The sequence below is a fragment of the Anarhichas minor genome, unplaced genomic scaffold (assembly GCF_050575085.1).
Source record: "Anarhichas minor isolate MPS153535 unplaced genomic scaffold, ASM5057508v1 ptg000024l, whole genome shotgun sequence".
Lineage (NCBI taxonomy): Eukaryota > Metazoa > Chordata > Actinopteri > Perciformes > Anarhichadidae > Anarhichas > Anarhichas minor.
In genome coordinates, this window is record NW_027466470.1 from 17,375,223 (window position 1) to 17,397,242 (window position 22,020).

At 47.2% G+C, this 22,020-nt stretch overlaps 1 protein-coding gene across 1 annotated transcript in view; it reads left to right on the plus strand.

The window, feature by feature from the left end:
- Window positions 1-580: 580 nt before the first annotated feature.
- phlpp1 (PH domain and leucine rich repeat protein phosphatase 1) overlaps window positions 581-22,020 on the plus strand; it is a 44,819-nt gene continuing 23,379 nt past the window's right edge. The window contains exon 1 of the mRNA XM_076098315.1: window positions 581-2,552. Coding sequence (XP_075954430.1) covers window positions 953-2,552 — 1,600 coding nt within the window. The 5' untranslated portion in view covers window positions 581-952. The remainder of the gene's footprint in view (window positions 2,553-22,020) is intronic.

Here is a 22,020-nt window from a genome sequence, read left to right on the forward strand (position 1 = left end):
ATCCTGGGCCTGTATGGCCTTGTGAAATGGCGTCCTGACGAGATGGTGCTGAAGTTATTTGCCTCGTCACCACTAGTCTGAAATAAATACACCTACAGCGGAGCTTCATATCTCCATGCGGCAGAACTGTAATAAAGGGAAGTGAACACATCGCGTGAGACTGAACGTAACCCTAATTATTGACGGTTCAAAGTGTACTCTCATATTCAACAGTTGACAACTGATAATGGCTGTTTGTGCGGTAACTTCACTACAGTGAGTGACCCTGACACGGTCGTTTTCTTAGCTGCCAACATGCAGGTAGCCCGTAGATATGTACTGCGACTACAACCGATAGGAGGAAGTACTTCAGAGGCTGCACACCAAACACTTTATACGAGCTATGTTTACGCCTCCCATCTGTCCCCCGCCTCACTTCACTGACACCGACGAAAGGCTTCATGGGAAATGTATTCGTGACATCACTTCTCTGCTGCCGGCGGCGACGGCACGGCGCTTTCCCGGCACAATACACTTCCCACAATCCACCGCGTTGTTGTTAGCGACCCCATCTTGTGTCCTCCTCATGAATATATATCAGCCAGCATTTGCGTAGCAGGTCGGCCGACGTTCATTTCATATTCCAGCACTGTATTTTGGTCCAAATGGGACGCGCAGTCACGTCTCCGCCCTGATCCGTCCCCGCGCGCCCAGCCTCTTCCCAGCGAATTTAATCGGTGAAATGTTTTTTTTTGTTTTTTTTTCCCCTCTCCGGAGGAGCGGAGGAGACTCCGACAAGGAAAGGAAGCCAAGAAGTGAATGACTACTAGTGGAATAAGTCAGGAACACCGCCCTGTTGGCGGACATTTAGCACGGTGGGCACGCTTTTTACGGCTTTTAAATGTAGACGTTGTAGGTGTAACCAAGTGCGCACCGTTATTTGTTTCGAGCGGGGGACTTTTCATTGGCAGAGATGGAAAGCGTGCAGGCTGTCGCTGAGGACGGCGCGACCAAGTTAATGAAGAAGCCCAGCGGACTGTCTGTCGCCCGGGGGACTCCGGCGGATGATGGCGGTGGACATTCGGCACCCTCCCGCGTAGAGGCGAAGAACGGGAACAGCCTCCCCCAGTCCGCCTCTTCTAGTGCGTCAAACCGAACCGCGGCGTCTAATGGCCGGGGCTCGTCCAGCAACTCCAGCTCCCTCCTGTTGAGACGGAGGCGCTTGAAGAGGAACCTCTCCGCCGCAGCTGCAGCCACCACCGCCGCCGCCTCAGCTGTCACCACCGCCTGCGGCGCCAAGATGAACTCGGCCCTGTCCTCTGCGTCTTTGCACACCCGGAGTCTGGACAGGAAGACTCTGCTGAAGCACCGGCAGAACATGCAGCTGCAGCCCGCGGATCGCGAGTGGGTGAGAGCGGACCTCCACCGGGGCTCCGTACACGTCCACGAGAGACTGACGCCCTCGTATCCCAGGCCGGTCCTTTGCACTATGGACACCACGGCCGGCGAGGTGGCGCTCCGGCTGAGTAAACTCTGCGGTAAGTCGAGCTCTGTCGTGCGCACTTTTTGTAAAGATAACCCCAAGACTGACCAAAATGGCAACTGCAATGTGAAGTACGAGTACACCGATAACCCGCGCAAGGTGAACGAAGACTCGAGTGTGAAATGCAGCCACCTGACCCCCCTGGAATCCGCTGAATTAAGGGGCCATCCGAGTGACAGGTTGAGACTGCTGCTCATGGAGAACGCAGACGAGAGGCAAACGCAACAGGACGTCGATGGGAAACTTTTCACCCCGGAATCGGAGTCGCAAGACAACATAGCCTGCTCGCTGTCCGATTTGAACTCAAACTCGAACATGGACACCCCCAACGACGACGACTCGGAGCACAGGAACTGTCTGGACAGCTACGGATTAAACTCTGGCTCGGACGTGGAGAGCAGCGCGTTTGACGACCTGAGCTCCGGGGCCCGGCTCAGCGAGCACAGGGACTCCCTCAGCGACGACATGGTCCTGGGCACCGAGGCGTCCATCCTCAGCCCCTCGTTTGACAGCGCCACGGAGGGCCACGACATGTACGGCAGCTCCTCGGACGAGCTGGACCTCGACTGTCCCGCGTCCAGCGCGAGCATGGACCCCATCTCGCAGCATCACGCCAACGGGGTCGGCGCTGTCACCGCCGCCAACTACAAGCAGTGCAACGTCGGCCGTTTGAACAACGCGACGACCAACATGAGACCGGAGAGCAGACTGAGCCCACACAGTCTGGGCAGCCTGCCACCCAGCAGCAGCGCCGGCTCACTGTCGAGAGCCTGTTCTACAGGTAACACACCTGATGGCCAAGACCCCGCACGGTCGGGGCCGACAGCAGGCCACGATGGAGATTCCCGCGAGTCCAGCCCCACGCTGTACGTTCAGATGCACGGCGAGACAGTCAGGAGGCTTAGCCCCGACGAGAGGCCTCTGCAGATCCAGAATGACTTTCTCTTTAAGCTTGGATTTAAGGACCCGTGGAGAGTACAAGAGGAAGGGCTTAACACGGAAATTGGCTCTTTGTTACGCTTCTATGCAGGTAAGTGAAATGATGCGTTCAGATGTTAAAATTCTAATTCAACAATTCTCCCACGAGCAGGTTTCCTGCTACACTCTGGGGGCTTGTTGAGGCCCTTCTCTTTTTGCACATCACGTGGTTTTGGACCGCAGCTCTGTGTGTTTGTAACAGGTTGGCGACCTGTGTCACAAAAACAAACCAAGCAGGTGTGCTTTGTGACGTTGCACTAATAGAGCAAAGCAACAGTTTCTTTTCTTTCTTTCTTATTTTTGTTTGTTTGTTGCTGAGACCGAATGTCATTTTCACAGGAGGGTGTGAAGAGGCTGCTGTCAGGCCAGGCGAGTGCAGCACAAGGCCTTTTGCTGCTCACCGCAATTTAGTGGGTTATTATTAAAAGTCTGTTCGCCATAAATGTGGCTCTCAGTGATGATTTACCACGTTCAGGTTGTGTGGTGGAGTGGATGGGTCAGTGTGAGGTCACGGTCCGAATGCAGCTGCTTTGACAGGTCGACCTTGCCTCGGACTTCCTTTTTACATTTTCAGGTCTGGTTGTGTTTTATTCTTTTTTTTTTTTTTTTTTTTCAGATAGTTTCTTCTGTCCTTGTCAGACCAGCACACTGTCCTCCCATTGGACACGCATGACATCCGCCACAAAGCCATCGCCGCAACTTACGGTGCTCAGACATGGGGCCCTTTTTCCGGCTTTTGCCCCATTATCATCGCGATGAAAAGGCTGAATGCCTTTGTGGTTGGATGGAGAGCAGGGGTGGGAAGCGGTATGGCTGGGAGCACCATAAACCCTCTCTGTGTACCAAGTGAATTCTGGTCATTGAGATGCGGCACAGGGCCTGTCCCATTGGCATCCAGCGCGGCTACTGTCACACTAAACTAAACTGCCTGCCAAGTTGGGTTAACGTGCTCCTCCAAAGCTCAGGAAGCCTCTTTCTTCACCGCTGCTGCCGTTGCTGTTGCCGCCGAGGGAAGTGAAATGGGGAGGGTGGGGGAGGAGGAGTTGGTGAAACTGAGTGTCTGGTGAGGACAGTTGAGGAGAAACCGTTTTGCTGGGGTCTGAAGTATGGGGAAAGAGAGGCGCCGACGCTCTCCGGCTTCCTGTCCCGAGAGGCTGTCGAGCCAGAGGTCGCTCCCGCTCACAGTCGCGTGTCGCCTCATGACCTATTGTGCTCTCGAGCGCTTGCCTTGCTTGAGGTGCCATGATTTCATTCAGATGGCGTGTAATGGCAGGCCGCGTGTGAGCAGTGCACACTGGGGCTCATGTGGACGGATGTGCATTTAGGAGGGGAAAGGAACGCGAATGCTGTACGAGTTTGTGCAGCCAGTCAGCTGAGCTCAACCGGCGGTAGCAACGCAAGCTGCTAGAGGCGGTCAGAAGTAGGCCCCGATGCCCCTCCGAGGGCGACGCCTCCACATCCCATGTGAGACGGCTTAACTGCGGTCACCTGAGCTCTCTCTCCAGCCCCCCCCCCCCCCCCACAGCCAATAACACTACGCAACACTCAAGCCACAGTCTGACACAAAAGGCCTAATTGGCATTCAGTCGCACAGAGAGGGACTGAAGAGCACTTTCTTTCATGCACACACACGCACACACACAGTTGCATGCACTGTAGAGAGAAAGCAGAGCTGCCTCTGTGACAGCAGTGCTGCTCCTCTGCCCTTTTCCTTTACACGATGAAGGCATGCGAGGAATGTACGCTGGCTCGTCTAGAATGTCAGGCACGTCTGCTGAGGAGGTGGTGGTGGGGGGGTACGAGGGGATACCGCGCAGACACATGTTGCGCTGACTTTGAATGGTTCAGATAGGGCCGGTCTCAGCTGACTTGCTGGCTGACTCTCAGGCGCAGCTGCCACAACTGTAGACCTCAGTCACACTGAGGGCCTTTTTGTCTGCACGCCTGTGCAGTGCAAAGCGGCCTTTGATACAGGAAGTCCAGTATCTAATTCCTTATTATGCATTTTATCAGTTGCTCAATTGAAGTTCTTTGCATTCATATACAGTGTGTGTGAATATATATACAGTTGTGTGAAAAAGTGTTTGCCCCCTTCCTGATTTCTTATTTTTTTGCACGTTTGTCACACTTAAATGTTTCAGATCATCAAACAAATTTAAATATTAGACAAAGATAACACAAGTAAACACAAAATGCAGTTTTTCAATGAAGGTTTTTATTATTAAGGTTGAAAAAAAAAAAAAAGGTGATTGCCCCCTAAACCTAATAACTGGTTGGGCCACCCTTAGCAGCAACAACTGCAATCAAGCGTTTGCGATAACTGGCAATGAGTATTTTACAGCGCTGTAGAGGAATTCTGGCCCACTCATCTTTGCAGAATTGTTGTAATTCAGCCACATTGGAGGGCTTTCGAGCATGAACCGCCTTTTTAAGGTCATGCCACAGCATCTCAATCGGATTCAGGTCGGGACTTTGACTAGGCCACTCCAAAGTCTTCATTTTGTTTTTCTTAAGCCATTCAGAGGTGGACTTGCTGGTGTGTTTTGGATCATTGTCCTGCTGCAGAACCCAAGTGCGCTTCAGCTTGAGGTCACGAACAGATGGCCGGACATTCTCCTTCAGGATTTTTTGGTAGACGGCAGAATTCATGGTTCCATTTACCACAGCAAGTCTTCCAGGTCCTGAAGCAGCAAAACAGCCACAGACCATTACACTACCACCACCATATTTTACTGTTGGTATGATGTTCCTTTTCTGAAATGCCGTGTTACTTTTACGCCAGATGTAATGGGACATACACCTTCCAAAAAGTTCAACTTTTGTCTCGTCAGTCCACAGAGTATTTTCCCAAAAGTCTTGGGGATCATCAAGATGTTTTCTGGCAAAACTGAGACGAGCCTTTATGTTCTTTTTGCTCAGCAGTGGTTTTCGTCTTGGAACTCTGCCATGCAGGCCATTTTTGCCCAGTCTCTTTCTTATGGTGGGTCATGAACACTGACCTTAATTGAGGCAAGTGAGGCCTGCAGTTCTTTGGATGTTGTTCTGGGGTCTTTTGTGACCTCTTGGATGAGTCGTCGCTGCGCTCTTGGGGTAATTTTGGTCGGCCGGCCACTCCTGGGAAGGTTCACCACTGTTCCATGTTTTTGTGGATAATGGCTCTCACTGTGGTTCGCTGGAGTCCCAAAGCTTTAGAAATGGCTTTGTAACCTTTTCCAGACTGATAGATCTCAATTACTTTGTTTCTCATTTGTTCCTGAATTTCTTTGGATCGCAGCATGATGTCTAGCTTTTGAGGATCTTTTGGTCTACCTCACTTTGTCAGGCAGGTCCTATTTAAGTGATTTCTTGATTGAGAACAGGTGTGGCAGTAATCAGGCCTGGGTGTGGCTAGAGAAATTGAACTCGGCTTTCCAAAGATGTGATAAACCACAGTTAATTTATGTTTTAACGGGGGGGGGGGGGGGCAAATCACTTTTTCACACAACTGTGTGTGTGTGTACATATATATATATATATAAACCTTGATATTAAGTGCATGAGCAGCCAGTAAACTGTTCCGTATCTTTTAATAAGGCTGAGAGAAGAGGTACTCTGCACTCAGCGTGATTGGGGAGGCGGGAGAACGATGGGAAGAGGCCGTTAAGTCGAAGAGTTGCCGTGGTGCGTTGTGCCAGATCCTTTATAGACAATGCAGAGGCCGGTTTGACTTTGGAAGGTCCAGGTCATGGTTTTGATTGCGTATGGACTCCGCAGTGGCCAGATGAGAGAACTCACTTTGCCCTGCTAGACACACAAACCCCCCCCACACACACACATGTACAGAACGCTGCCTAGATCAAAGAGCCGCTGTCCTCTTTGGCAGCCTGACGACTGATCCTTTCAGGGCTTTTCACACAGGAGCCTCTTGTAATGCCGAGCCAGCTTTATTAGAGTTTGAGTACAAGGAGAACGAGTAAAAAAAGACTTGTATAATCAATACATTCTGTTGCAGAGAGACCCCCCCCCCCTTTGCTTTAACAGATTATTTTTCTAACTGTACATTGAGCCTTGATTTAATTGCCCGTTTGGGTAAAAGTGTCGGGCGCAGGTCAGCGTCGCTCAGTGATGGGGTGTCTGCTCTGCGGACAGGAGATCCTCAGCCCTCATTTAATGAAGTTGCCCCCTGCTGGGATGGCTCCGTTCCCTTACCCAGAGCTCGTTGTGTGTGTGTGTGTGTGTGTGTGTGTGTGTGTGTGGACTTGCATGAAAAGGAAATGACATACTGAACCCTAACTCATAGTGGCACACGGGGTTCCCAAGAGACAGTGGACCCAGAGTCCTTAACCAAAGCAAAGCAGCACATTTAATTATTTAGATTCATTAGCCTACTCAGCTTTGCAAACACACTCTCGCCCCTGCACTTCAGTTTCTGCTTCTCCTGTGAGCTTTCTACTCCCCCTATTAAAGTTGAAATGAATGCCCTTTTTTAAAGTTTCATCCTGCTTTATGAGCGACGTGACTGACCGCTGGCGTGTAGCCGGCCTGGGAACTGTCGAGGTATTAATTCCTTTTTCAGCTCCGCTCGGGTTTACGGCTCAAGCCTCTGCGAAACAAGAGTCAGGGTCGATAACGGCTTCAACATGCTGCACCCAATTTTCGGGTTAATTCCCGTGTTGTTTTCAGTGTCTGCCAGCAAGGTGAACTTGGCAGGAAGAATAGTTCATGCAGAACTAATAAAAGCAGAGCTATCTAATGGGATAATGGCTCCGCTCTGTACAAAACAAAAGCGGCGGAATGTCCCTGCGCGCACACGTTTTTATGGCTTTGCACATTTGTGGTAATACTTTGGTTGGAGTTGTAGTTTCACAATGAGAGAGCTGCTAGTTCTGTCTCTCAAAATAACACAGCGTTATTTTTTATAGCCTGCTTTTAATATAAAGTTTTCTCTGCAATAATGCTCAAAACAAATTGCGATTTCATGCCTATTGTCTCACTGTTATTGAGTTGATTATTTCCAAAATTCAAATAATAACACCATCTCATTACTTCAGGGGCTATAGCTTCAACTCTCAGGCTGACATTGCACAGATTCTGTATTTCTGTCATCACCTGCTTGAATCTACAGCATCTTTAAATGACAGATTATCTTTTTAAGAACCAAAACAGTGGGTTCATGGTGAGACTTTGAAGAAAAAAAATAAGGTCCTTTAGACGTGTACTTGTTCTTGCGTTTTTCACTTTTTTTGCTTAGTTGTTACGCCTCAACGCCAGCGACAGGCGTGGTCGGAGGAATTATGTTTCCGGGACGTCCGTCCCATTCTCGTGAACGCTATGTCTCAGGAACTGCTGGAGCAGATTTCTTTAAATTTGGCCAAACGTCCACCTGGACTCAAGCCTGAACTGATTCGATTTTGGAGGTCAAAGGTCGCTGTGACCTCACGAAACACATTTTTGGCTCAAAAACTCAAAACAATCCGTACGCTAATGGGACAATTTCACACAAAAAAACGCAAATTTGACGAGTGGACAGAGGCAGACAACAGCAAGACGGTAACTCTACTTCATCGTGTTTGTCCAAACATGAGGCTCAATAAGGAACACAATGTCAGCAATGTCAAATTACATCAGAGAAATATGAAATTGCAGTACACATTATGTCTGGGATACATTTGTGGCTCTAAATAGTTTCTCAAATAAAAGTTTCAATCAATATTAGAAGCAATGAAATAAAATAAAAATCTCCACATGAGTAATGGCAGCAGCTTGAGTCCAACTGACAGGATGTCTTCATTCCAGGTACACAGACGATCCTACAGTTTAAGAAGATAATGAATAGTTGAGCTACTCTAAAAGCTTTGAGGAATGTCCTCTCAGGACTGTAACTCTCCGCTCTCTTACCTCGAGGCCTCTCCGGTGACGCGATGACTTAAAGGACTCTATGGGGTTTAACGGCTTAATGAAGCTCCCAACTTTCTCCAGCGGTCTGTGAGCAGCTATTAGGGAGAGGAAGCGCTCACTCCATCTCGTCTGGGCCTTCGCTGCCTTCTTTGCACAGTCAGCACTCCAGAACCGCTCCCACCCTCGCATCTCTACGAAGAGGACGGTCTGCGCACATTTTGTCGTTGTTTCGCTGAGTGCGTCTCGTGATCGGTCACCGGTTGTCCTGACGGCAATACGGGGTTCCCCTCGTAGTGGCTCGGTTTCAATGAATTTTGTCTATTCAAACGATGTGTTGCCGGCCTCCAGGGAAGTGTCGAGTTCACTTGAATCTACTAAAACGTGGCGCAGGTTGCCAAAACTACAGCATCTCCGTGCGTGCAAACACTACAGGGAGAACTTTTCTCACATCCATGTCGTCCGCCTGACAGCTAATGCTCTTTCTAAATGGCCAATTGCTGAGTCATTATGTAATTGTGTAATCAGATTTCACACGTTCTAGAGCTCACATCTAGTACGCATGTGTCCGTGTGCGCTGAGGTTTTATTGTGTTCACTACTGTATGCGTAAAATCCAAGCAGAGATTTATGCATCTCCTGTCTCTTCACGTGGAACCCACTCGTGGAGACGAGGTCATAAAGCCGTCTCTGAGGATTTGCACGTGAGGGAGACGCGGAAGAGGACGGCGGTGTCGGCTCGTAGCGGTTACAGCCGGGGGAACTGTTTTCTGTCTAATATAGATTGCCTTCTTGGCTGACATCCTCCTCCCTCTCTCTCAATTTCTCTCGTGATCGATCCCCCTCCCCTCGCATCTCCTCCTCCTCCCTCACACCATCTGACAGTTTCCATTTATCCTCCCATATCTCTTCATCTCTCCCCTGGCTTATATTGCTTTTCACTCTGAGAATCATAATTGTCTCTTAAAAAAAAAAAAGTAAAAGGTAAAAACGAACAGCGCAGGTCATTATTTCTACATGTCTAAGTAGAAAAAGAAACGGAGGGAATTGAAATTCTCATTGCTTTGTGGCTAGCCGCTAAACCTAGGCTGAACAATGTCATGCTGATATGTCACTCCTGTCTGCCTGCCCGCAAGTTGTTAGGGGGGGGGGGGGGGGGGGTTAGGGGAGGGCAGCAGTCTGCCTTGTGGGAGCAGCCCGGCCTCTCGGCTGACTGCCCTTGCCGAATGCTCCCCAGAAACCTTGGAGGGTAGCAGTTGGCGGTGTGCTCGAGCAAAAAGCAGCAAAAAAAGGTCTCTCCCCCCCCCCCCCCCCCCTTTCAGCGGGGTCATGGTGAAGGCCCACTAGCCCAGAGTTGAGCACCAGTCCCGGCCCCCCCCCCCCCCGACCACATGCGCGACGGGGGGGTGGGGGGGATTAGAGGCAGGCCGGCAGGGGCTCGCTCTCCGCGGCTTTGATCAGCAGCAGCCCACTTTAATACCAGACAACATCTGCAACTCTCAGCATTAAAGAGGCCCAAAAAAAAAAAAATCTGATTAGGGAAGACACAGCCCGCTAGTGTCCAGGACAGAACTGTGTCAATGCCTGGATGGGAGGCTTTTAAATACCAGCGCTCCAGCGGCGCTCCCACTGATTTGTTTTACAAAGCCCGAGTCTCCAGAGAGGTTATTTTTGCATTACGTTTTAAAATTCTAATTTATCAGAATTTTGTATTCCTCAACACACACATTGAGTAAGCATTACAAAAGGATCTGTTGTTACGGTTCGAAGGCAGCTGTTTTTATTGGAGATTTAGTTGTTTTTTCTACAGAAGAAGCTTCCTGCACTGCAGAAAACAAACAGCTAAGTAGATGGAGTGTTTAACAAATGTCACTGTGCGGAAGGAATGCAGAGCGTTACCAAACTGTCCCCACAATCTTTGTTTGTGTCATCCGGACACGGCTAGATAAGGTGTGTTTGGGTGGAGCTGAGCCTGCTTCTGTGGACTCTGCTCCAATAGAAAGGGGTCAGAGTTGATGATATGGAATGACCTAGTTTAAAGTTTGTCTCTCGTCTAAAATGCTGAAGCACAAGAATGAAACTTCCTCATTGGCAGGAGACTTTGTTTATTAGTTTTTTTTTAGAGAGAGAGGGTTTGAAAGCACACTGATGGACGCTGCCACAACCGCACAGATGATGATTTGCACTGCTATGTACTGCACAACACCACGGTTATTGCACAGGTACCCTACTATGCTCCTGCAGGTAAATCCGCAGTCCATTGTTCAGCATCACCTTACACTGAGTTCAATAGGTGCATCTGTGGAGCCTGAGGCCAGGGACGCGTCTTTTATCTCCTGGAAAACGCTCTTGTTCCAACTTCCAAGGAATGCGAAGGCAGTTTGCGCCTGACGTTGCTCAACGATCATAAACTGCTAACTGCGTCATTGAAGCCGTACATTCAAAGTGTGTTGTAAGACATGTCCCGTGGGACTGACCGTAAAGCTCTGGGTAGCATCCGCACTGAAATCAACTTCTCCGTATTTACCATGGACTGATATTTATGGAAGAGAGGAAAGATATCTGCCGGCTGGAATTGGTTGTTCCCCGTCATACGACATGCGGTGCGCGTTCCAAAAGTTGAACTATGTTTGTTTTGGGGTGCAGCCGTTGCACCCTGAAAATTGGGAATAGTTGCGCACCGGTCTTGTTTTTTGAGCATGCTGCCTTTTTTTGCACTCATTGTTGTGGTTGTCCGGCCCGCAGCTTTTACCGTTTGGATTCGCTCTCACCGCTTTCGGCCGCGGTTGGCGTTCAGCAGATATGCTCCCAAAAACCCACTGTACTGTACGCCACCGGCTCAGCACCCAAAAGCAGAGCGACAAGATAAACGACTCGCTGCTAACGAGACACATATTTCACCCGGGAAACAAAAACGGAGCTTAAACGATTAAATATTGGACTTCAATTCATCAGGTGTCCAGAAACACGACTTCAAATGAATGCTAATGTTGCTCTGGATGTACTGGATGTGTGAATGGAAAGAAGTGGCCCAAAAACAAATCAGCTATTGAAGATGTAAAGTATCTAGCGGGAAAAATAAAGGACGGCAGAAACAAAAAAGCAGATTTTGTTGTTGCTGCTCAAATTGGAGCTAGTTATACTGTTGTATACGATTAGTTTATTAACAATGTATCACATTTTAACAAAGTACAGTATGTCTCCGTAATATTTAGTGAAACCTCCGCAAAATAAGTGTAGCACTTGTGTTGTATAGAGGTATTTCTAATATCCTATTAGAAGTTGGAACAAATGTCTCAAAAACAAAACATTATCAGCTTCATAAACATAGGATTTATTAGTTTTATTTGGGGATTGCATTACATTAAACAGATGTACCTAATGCATCATAAGTAGGTCAGTAAGTGCTGACAAGCTGTATGAACTAAAAGTCCAGTTAGCCCAGACGAGAGATCTCGGGGGGGCGTCGCTGCATGTGCAGCCAGCCTCACCATTAACATGGCAAAGCGCTCGTCTCCTGCTGTTAGCGGTGCAGTTTGAAGACAAAGTGGAGCTGTCACCTGCTGCACCCGAGAGTCCCTCCTTCCTTGCTTTTTTTTAATTTATTTTTTTAGTCTTCTCTGGCACGTGCTCGTTCTTTCAGCCGGTCTGTGTCTACTTCCTGTTTCGTTTGTGGTGTCTTTCTCATAAATAGTCGTTTTATTAACTCACTCTCGGCTACCACCCAGTTATTTTCTAGTTCTCACTGCTTCCCTCTGGTTAAAGACTTCCCTTCTTTAGTTCTTTTTTTCTGTTTCTCCCCCCCCCCCCCCCCCCCCCCTCTCTCTCTCTCTCTCTCTCTCTCTCTCTCAGTGCCACTGTGTTCACATGGCCCCTGCATGTGACATGAAGCTGAGCCAAAACACCCCGGATGCCCCGCTTCAGCCCTCCACTGTTCCAGACCTTGTTAAATTTTAAACAAAACAAAAGGGAAGGAAAGAAGGGGAGGGAAGGAGAAGAAAGAGAAAAGTGAGCACGTGGGGCCGTGGGGAATGTGCAACAACATCGCAATCTCATTCATTCATTCGTCCTGTCCCTGTGCATCATCTGGAGAGAGGGGCCCTTTAACCCCCCCCCCCCCCCCCCCCCCCTACACTCTGCTTGTGTGTGTGAAAGTCCCTCTCTCCATCTCTCTCTCTGTCTGTGTGTCTCTCTCTCTCCCTTTCTCCCTGCTCTGAAGTTGGCTGGTTGTAGTTGTGGCTCTGTTGTTAACCACAGATCTGGGGTCTGATCACTTTGTGGACTCTGGCCGACTGTGAGATTAAAGAACAACTGACTCCGGAGCCGCTGTCTTCGCGGACAACTTCCTTCTGGAGTGCCCCGAGGCAACTGCTGCCCATCACATGCATTTTGTTTTTAATACTTTAAGGCATGGAGCAATAGCTGGACCAGAAACAACTACAGTCAGTGTTTACCTTTTTATTATTGCTTGTGCTCGTCCCTTGCATGAGTCAGCTCGTTACTCTCCTGTTTCGCCATCAAAGGGATGCCACCAACATGGCAGCTTTTTAATAAAAAAAAGTCTCCCAGAACAACTCGGATGCCGGCAGCATCCCAGCGGCTCGCTGCCAGATTGAAGCTGAGCAGCGAGTCCTTCATATCCTCTGATAATGAATGTCATTAGAGGTTAAGTACAAACAATAACAACAGTGTGCTTATCTGTGTGGCCCTGTTTGGTCTACCCTCAGGGAACACTTGGAAGTGGTTCGACTGCCTTTCATTGTGGGTTAGCGGCTAATAATTCCAATCAGCGATACAAATTACGCCATTGTCCCCGAACACACACACACACACACACACACACACACACACACTGCTCATATATTTGTACTCGCACATGTGTTGGCAAACGGCAACCAACAGCGTGCATTGTTACAGAGCTGTTGTGTAGAGAGATCGAGTTCGACTGGGCCAGACGATTAAACTCATTTATTTTACCAGTTAACGGTTTAAAAAGTGAGTCGGCTTCCGGTGTGCTTGTGATATCAAATGGCACAAATACTTCACTTTTGTGAGCAAAACAGGTTCAGACAGGAGCCTCATGCGGGCTGCAATTTTTGTACCGCCCGGCAGATTCGTCCTCCCACCAATCTCACACACACACACACACACACACACACACACACACACACACACGCTCCCGATGATATTATAGTACAGTGCACCGCTCTGGTATTCACCCTGTCTGCTATTCTTGTACCGAATCTATGAAAACGTTGCCGCCGCCTACTTAAATCTGCCTTCCTTGACTCGAGAGTCTGTCTCCTCGTTGATTGTTAGCACATGCTCGGTGCTACGCGGTACATGGAGTCACTTTTGCTCGCTAGCCATCTTTCGTAACTCGTACATGTATGCTTGCATGGTGGGCTGTGTGTTACCATGTTAATAACTCAATGCACATTGTTGGAAGTTAATGTGTAACAATAGCAGATGGTTTCACACACACACACACACACACACACACACACACACACACACACACACACACACACACACAGGACGGCACGGGAAAGAAAGAGTGATCAGATTCAACACATAACGTCACGTTGTTGTCACCTTTGACCTTTAGACATGTTACCCTGCTGCTTCTGCTCGCTAATTATGCCTTGAGTGGGCCCTTGGTGAGGGAAAAGGGAGAACTGCCAGCTGTAGGCCTACTGTATTTTGTAACAGTCAATAATATTCATGACTTTATATTTATGTGATAAATATACAAAGTCAATTAGATGGTAATCTGATTGAGAAAAAAACGAAATATTTGGTTATAATAAATATTTATCAATTTGACCCTTTCTGCTTTCTGACACTATATGCGTCCCTTCAGAAGTGATGGACTCTCCCGGGCAGTTCATGAATCAGGAAGAAGTCATTTATGCTAAAAATTAGGCAAATGTCACAGTATCACACAATCAATCCCATTCATCTCTTGCACTTCTGCTCTTCGTGACCTGTTAAATTTCCTCCTTCCATAATGAATATCCGTGTCGGCCTTCAGGCTGGTGTAGTGTTGAGTCGTTGCAAAGTCTCCATTGAACCCGTTGCTCGTTACCGAAATGAAGCAGGATCAGCGTTGCTGGAGGGCCTCGCTGAAACACAGGAGGGGATTCAGTTGATGATTTTTACTTGTGAAATGTCCCCGCTTCGTTTGCGGCAGTGACGGGCATTATTAATGCAGTGGTACAAATGAACAGGGAAACCCGGGACGACAAACGGGCGGGAATCCCTGCGAGCTAATTAATCACTGACGTACACATAAACACACACACACACACACACACACGACCGAGTGTCCGTGCCTATGCCTCCCCACATCCAGCTCTAACCTTTAGCACGACATCGAACTTTCCCTGGCTCACCAATTACCGTTCTCATCTCCCCTCTTTAGCCTCGGTATCAGAGGGAGGTGTTGTCAGCCTGCTCCTCTGTCGCTACTCTCCTTTCATTCCCGGCACTCACATTTCACCCTCCCCTGATGCACTTCCCAGGGGGGTTGAATGCGAGGTGGGTAAGCCTAAACCCCCGTGTCTGGAAAGGAGTTATTGTGCGGGCGCTTAAGACGACAATACCTCACTCCCCCCCCTCTCTTTCTCGCTCCCTTTAAGCTCCCCCATACAGTACGAGGCGCCGCACTTCATCAAGGCTGTATGTGGAGTGCTGTGGGGACAGGCTGCTGTATACGGGCCATTAGCGCCTGCTGAGTGACAGAATGCGGAGGCTGAAGTGACACAGTGACGCCGCTGACTAGCAACTGGTGCCCTGAGTTATGAGATAATATGTGTGTTTGAGGATCGTTTCGCACCACTTGGGTCCATATCAAACAACGGGAAATAGTTCAAAATATGCCAATCACCGTTTCCCTCAGACCCAAGGTGATGTATTCAATCTGCTTATTTTGACTCGCCGGTAAAAGAAGCAAATCCTCCCATTTTAGAGGCTGGAACTGTTACATGTTTTATGTTTTAGTAAATGTTAAACCAATTTTCCTTGTTTCCTTGTAGTGGTCATTGTGAGAACAGTTCTGCAGTGTTTCTGGTAAAATAGTCATCAGGGTTATGTTGGCTTTTAGTCTACAATTTTATGAAATAAACCTTTTAGGGCAGCCTCAAGCGTACACCACGCTGTGTTTCACAGAACATTATGATTGGGCAGTATGGAAAAAATCTAATATCTCAAATATTTCTTTCACCAAATACCTCGATAACGATGTTGCGACGATATTGTAGGGTTGACTATTTGTGTACAAAACAAATACACATTGAGATTTTTGCAGAGTCATCATCAGTAATGTGGATGTAATGACTTAAGTTTTTCATGTTCCGATGCGATGGTCGTTTATATCTATAGAGATTGTAAAGCCATCTGAGGCAAATTTGTGATTTTTCGCTATTCAAATACACAAATGGCTTAAGGTAAATAATATAACAGCTAGAGCAGTTTGGTGAGTTCAGAACATTACGTCACTTTACTGTAATGCGGCCTTTAAAACACGGAAACAACAACTCTTGCATCATATCACGATATCCATATAATATCGATACATTGCCAAGCCCTACTGCACATGTGGCAAATAAAACCTTTGAATCTTTACAAACTGGGGGTATCGAATTTGAAAAACATGGGAATTGACCAGGCAGGGGAAGTCTACCACTATCAAGTTGCATTATGGGTAGTGTAAGAGGCAGCAATTAGAAACTTGATCCACAGGAGGAACCAAGAGTTGAGATATCTCGGCCTCTGCTGCATCAATTTATACCGTTCTTCTTCCTTACGTAAAACACAAACTCGCTGCACTACCCCTTTAATAGATAACCTAAACAATAAGCGTCATTAATCTGCTGTCAATCCACAAATCTATTGATTGACTTAATTGTTGGCGCACCAAACGGGAGTCGCGACAATCGTATGAGAGCGAGTGTGAGTCATGCTCAGTACAATGGAGCTCATGCCCCAGTTCATACTTTGTTTAAAGGCTCCTCCGGGCAGAGAATCTCTCACAGTGTTGTCTTGCATTGTTTATTGGCTTCTGGGATCTGCTTTAATTGCGTCCTCACGACACGCTGCCCGCCCTCCTCTTGTGTCGCCGTGCACGCATCGGCCCGTGATCCAGCCTGATTATGTGTCCTCATGTGTTAGCGAGAGAGCCGTGGGACGGGCGGCGAGCGCTGCATCATTCATGAGTGTGTGTGTGCCACACTGTGACTGGACCGCAGTGACCCGTGGCTGTCAACAGCGTATCCTTGAGCAGCGATGGCACAGGCTGGGGCTGGGGACTCACCGTGGGGGGGGGGGGGGGCGCTGGCATGTGGAGGGGCTGTGGGTGAGGCTGTAGGTGGGGCCAGGGGGATGGGTGGAGAGGAAGCAGTGAGTAGGTCACTAACAATAATGGACCCCTCTTGGAGGTTCTCTTTTGGCTCCTCTTCCTCTTTGGGGAGGTCGGAGACAATTATCAGCCACGGAGCAGCAAGCTATACCGAAGGACAGTTAAGCAGGATGGGCTCCGTATACCGACGTGTTTCAGAAGAAGGGGAGATTGTGAGGAAAGAGAGGCTCAGGTCAATGAGTAAGCTGGGCTAGAAACAGGGGTTTCCCTGCAAGGGCCGACCACATGAAGCCACTCAAACGTTAAACTCTGAGCAGAAGAAGAGTAAGGAGAGAAGAGTGGGAGAGCGGATGACAGCTGGAGATATGAAGGTCTGACGTTATACACTTAGGGAATGGGTAATGGAGGGAGATGAGTAGGAAAAACAAGAAATGTCAGTTCAGCTGAGACCCTCCTTGCCCTCTAAAACACTGAAATATGCACGCACATATAAAACCTTTCAGGTCATAACCTGTGTGTGTGTGTGTGTGTGCAAGCAAGACAAAGGCATTACATAACCGGGCACGCTGGCTCCTGCCAGTTTACTATCACACAGCAGTAACTCAGTTCACACGTGTGCAGGCTCGCTTTATTTTGTGTGTGAACGCTCAACCTCCCGTTTGTTTCTCACGCATTCATGACCCCGCTGGTAATTCATTATTTCCCAACATGGAGGAAGCCGTCCTCTTCCGCACTGACAAACAAGTTGATCTCTACAACTCGATCTACACGGAACAGCGCTGCAGAAACACTTGGAAGGTTTTGACGGAGAATACAGCTGACCTTTTTGCCGGTATAATATTAAGATGCTCGCTGGGAGTGAGAGAGACGTCAAAGGCTTTTCTGAGTTGTTAACCTTAAAAAACGATACACGTTATCATCGTTCGTATTAGCCTGGCACTGTGTGATGCAAGGTATTGGATTCTGCCGGCATATTACAATTTTAATGTTATTTTGGTAGTTCTGGCCATCATTTCCATAAGCTCCGGTATCACACTCACCAAAATGTTTTTTTATGTGACATGGGAACGAGTCGCTGAAACACAAGCAGACTGACGCGCATTCAGGTTCTAATCAAGTTCTAATCCTCTCAGTTCAGTTTGAAGACTTCACTTCTGGTTGGTTTGGCGACACCTGTGGTTATTGGTGGTAATGCTGAGAAATCTAAACGATACGAGTCCCAGAGTTTACGTTTTGAAATTACATTTTTGTCGAGCAGCCGCACGGGCTAGTAAGTAACAACAGTATTCCACTGGGCGGACACTTTAGAAAATGCTTGTCCGCCAGCAGCCTCGCAGTATTTCTCCTTTGTTTACCCGCCACTGTGGCTGGTAGGTTGATCAAATTCGGCCAATTTTGTCCAGTATGTGCGTGAGTCCTTACCTGTGAATCCCTTGCGCGTGTGCACGCCACTTGATAGGGCGTGGGAATGGCGGACTCCGCCACTCGGACAACTATATATAGAGGTAGCTAAGGTGAATACATTTTACAGTTGATGTAGTGAGAATTTTAAGGATAATAAATTCTAATTATTATTATTATTATAATGGCTACATTTATTCAGAAGAGAAACAACGGCAAACAGTCAAATTAATTAATACTAAAACTGTTCGTCGTAATCATCCATTATAGTTAACAGACGCATCCTCGGTTAATCTTTGACCTGGTTGTGTACGCACACAGATGACGTACATCATTATAACTGATGAAAAAAAGACCCAGGTTGTAATAAACTGTATCCTTTAATATCTGCTCATGCATGCTGATACAATTAGATGATTTTTTATTTTATTTCGTCAGCACAAAAGGACGTAGTGTCCCGGTCAGAGTATTCTGTCTGTTTTTGTTTTGTCGTGGTCTTAAAACCGAAATGTACAGCTGAGTAAGATCAGCTCACCTCGCTCTACAGCTCGTTCTTTCTGCCTGGTGACAGGATTCATTTTCTGTCTGTTCAGCCGTGTATTAATCTATCTGTATGTTTTCTCCTTCCTCCATCGCAGCCATCTCTGCTTTGCCTTATCATGTTTTCTCTTTCTTGTCCCCCACCACCCCCCACCCCCACCCCCCCTCTCTCTTTCTTGCCATAGCTCGTTCTACACCAGCATAGCTCCCGGTATTCACGCTTGTGTAACGCAACATGCGACTACGAACCCATGTTATTCTTTTCACTGTACTTTTATTTATGTATTTCATACACTCGCTCACCCGCAAACACACTAAATAATTTATTTTAGAGCTCTGCGCACTTCCACAGCCTCACAATAATGCTCTGATTTACACCCGTGTATTCAATCAATTGTAGTGCGTACACACACACACACACACACACACACACACACACACACACACACACAATGTATGCATGAGCAAACACACGGGCACTTTTGTCCACTACAGTGACAACATTTGCATTCGCTCACACAAACAAGGGGGAGAAAAACCCCAGAGGTGTGTGTGTGTGTGTGTGTGTGTGCGCTCTGAGCTAGCTGATCAGTGGGCTCGTATTTTCCAATGTAAGGTTTCGTAACTCACACCCATTACATAACGGCAGCAGGAGTGGAGCAGGGAAGAGGGGGAGAGCACAGAGGGAGCACACATCTATGTACGTCAGCATCTAACCCGTCCACTGACACAGAGGGAACCACTGGGGAAGATCTTTAGTTTTTTTTCAAGCACCGATGCCAACTCTTCCCCTCTCCGCTGCATCTGGATCCATTTTTAGTGGATATTGATTGAATGACATGATGAAGCACGTTCACAGTGCAGCGGGTGGTGTGAAGGACGGTGCGGCTGATGAGAAACATGCTTATTTCTTTCACTTAAGGGCACATAAGTAATTTGTTTAAATTACTGCGCGACGTGATATATCAAACTCCCATGGAGCCTTTTTCTCATCACGGTTCCTCATTCCAGCTGTCAGCCACATGAGTTATGATTGCATGTTTACACATCGTTTGCATACCTTTCTGCTTCTGCCCATAAATACAGATGTGCATCAGGTTAACAGAACCGGATATGAAGTGTCCTCTACTGTCCATGAAGTCATGATATAAATTAACAATGCGGAAGAGCAGCTGTGTGTGCAAGTGGGTCAACTTCGAGTAAAGAAAAACAAATAGATAATTGAGCATTGCAGAGCACACTACAAATCCTCCTTCAGGTCATCCCCCCCCTGCCACAATGCGTCCCCACGCTGCCCCTACAGGCGGTGGATGGTAATGCACTGACCTGATAACTGGAGTTGTACACTGCCTTTAATAGCAGAGGGCTGTTTAGTTCCCTTCTCCCTCGGGGCAAAAGGTAATAATGGTTTGATGTGGAAGATATTGCAGGCTGTGACCTCATTTGGATTCAGGATGTGTTTCACTGGACTGAGAGAAAAGGGTGTGTGTGTGTGTGTGTGTGTGTGTGTGTGTGTGTGTGTGTGTGTGTGTGTGTGTGTGTGTGTGTGTGTCCTTCCTGGTGACATTGTAGCATATCCCTCTGACACTTGACTGATAAATGTACAATTTATTTTTAAATCCCACAAACAACGTAAGAGCTGTGCACAAAGCAACAAATATGTGTTAGCATTTCCTTCTTGTTAGCATTACTGTAGCCTACACACACAGCGCTGTTGCTTACGCTAGTTACTTATGCTACTTAAAAACACACACACAGTTATTAGTTATTAGTTATTACAGTTATTAAAACATTAACCCAGCTTGTGCCTCTTGGGGGGGGGGGATACTATTACCTTTCACAACCGTCATATTCTCCATACTTTACTCTCTCTCTTCGCGCGCACAGTTCTACTTCCGTTTTTACTCTGAGAGCCGCCTTCAAAATAAAAGAACTTCTTAAAACAGGAAAGACATAACAAATGTGAGAAACAGGCAAAAACATGTCACAAAGTCAACAAATTGATTGCTAAACACGAATTGGGTTACTTACAGACATGCTTTAGAGAGAAGGGGCATCAGAATTTTGAGGGCATCCATTAAACCATTGATTACCCTCCCCAACCTCTCTCTGGTGATGGAGGGACGTCTCATGCTTACCTGTTCACCGCGGCAACTTATTTTCCCTCAATGCTAACATCACCAGCTCAGAGTAGTGCAGCCACAAGGTTGAAAGGGAGGAAGGAGAAACATCACCTCCACTGAGCTGTTTAAGGTGAATAATGTTTAATGTCTGACAATAGACAGGAGCACAAAGCAGAGGGATCGGAAGCACTTCTCAGCACTCAAAAGAGACAATGCACACACACACATATATACACACACGGCAGCATTGTCACCTTATCCTGAGTTATCAATAGATATTATTTTAGTACATTGCAGATGTTAAATTCTGTACCGAATGCCTTTTTTATTTTTTTTTATTCCACGCATTCACAAATGTAGCTCAACCCATCTGAGATGCACAACAATTTAATCTTGTGTAATTGTTGTGTTAATTAAAGAGATGATGAAATCGAGCAGCAACATGGATGATTGAATAAATATGCGTAGTTAGTAATCAACTGCTCGCGGCGCTGTCCAAACTGCAGAGTTTACAGTTGTTTATCATGATTTCTCTGTCGACTGCACTTTTGACTTGACTCTGCGTTGATATACTGGAGGTGTTGTACACTCAGCAGCAGTTTGTTTGAATGAAGCCAAATGGCAAATTAGAAACGTGAGTATCACTCCAAGTTTAGAAATAGCTTCTTGCTTCCAAACAGTGACGTTTTTTTATTTTTATCGATGCTTTAGATTATAATCACATTTATGTTCATCAATAAAGCACCTCTGGACAAAACTAGAACAATATATGCTATTATAACAAGACCACAGGCTTTGTGGCATGTGAAGATTTGATAATTAGCATTAAACACAAAGTACAACTGCGGCTGGTGGGAATGTCATTAGTTTTGCAGGTATTTGTAAATTGTAATATTGACGTGATGATGGTGCTGCAGGAAAAGTCAGGAGATCACCAAAGTCTGTATGATTCATCCTGAGGGGAACATGAATGTCTCTACCAGTAGTTGTTGAGACATTTTAGGCAAAACAACAAATGTCATTGTGACACTACAATACGTAGTAGGATTCATAAATGTACAACATTTCATGTTTCAGTCTGGACCAAAGTGGTGGACCAGTGGACCAAACCGACAGAGCGACATTATGCTTCATTGACTTCTTAAAGTCCCACCGCTCAAATATAATGCAAAATCAGGAAAATGCTCCACCTGGGCTTTCTGGCAAATCCACCATTCTAAACCC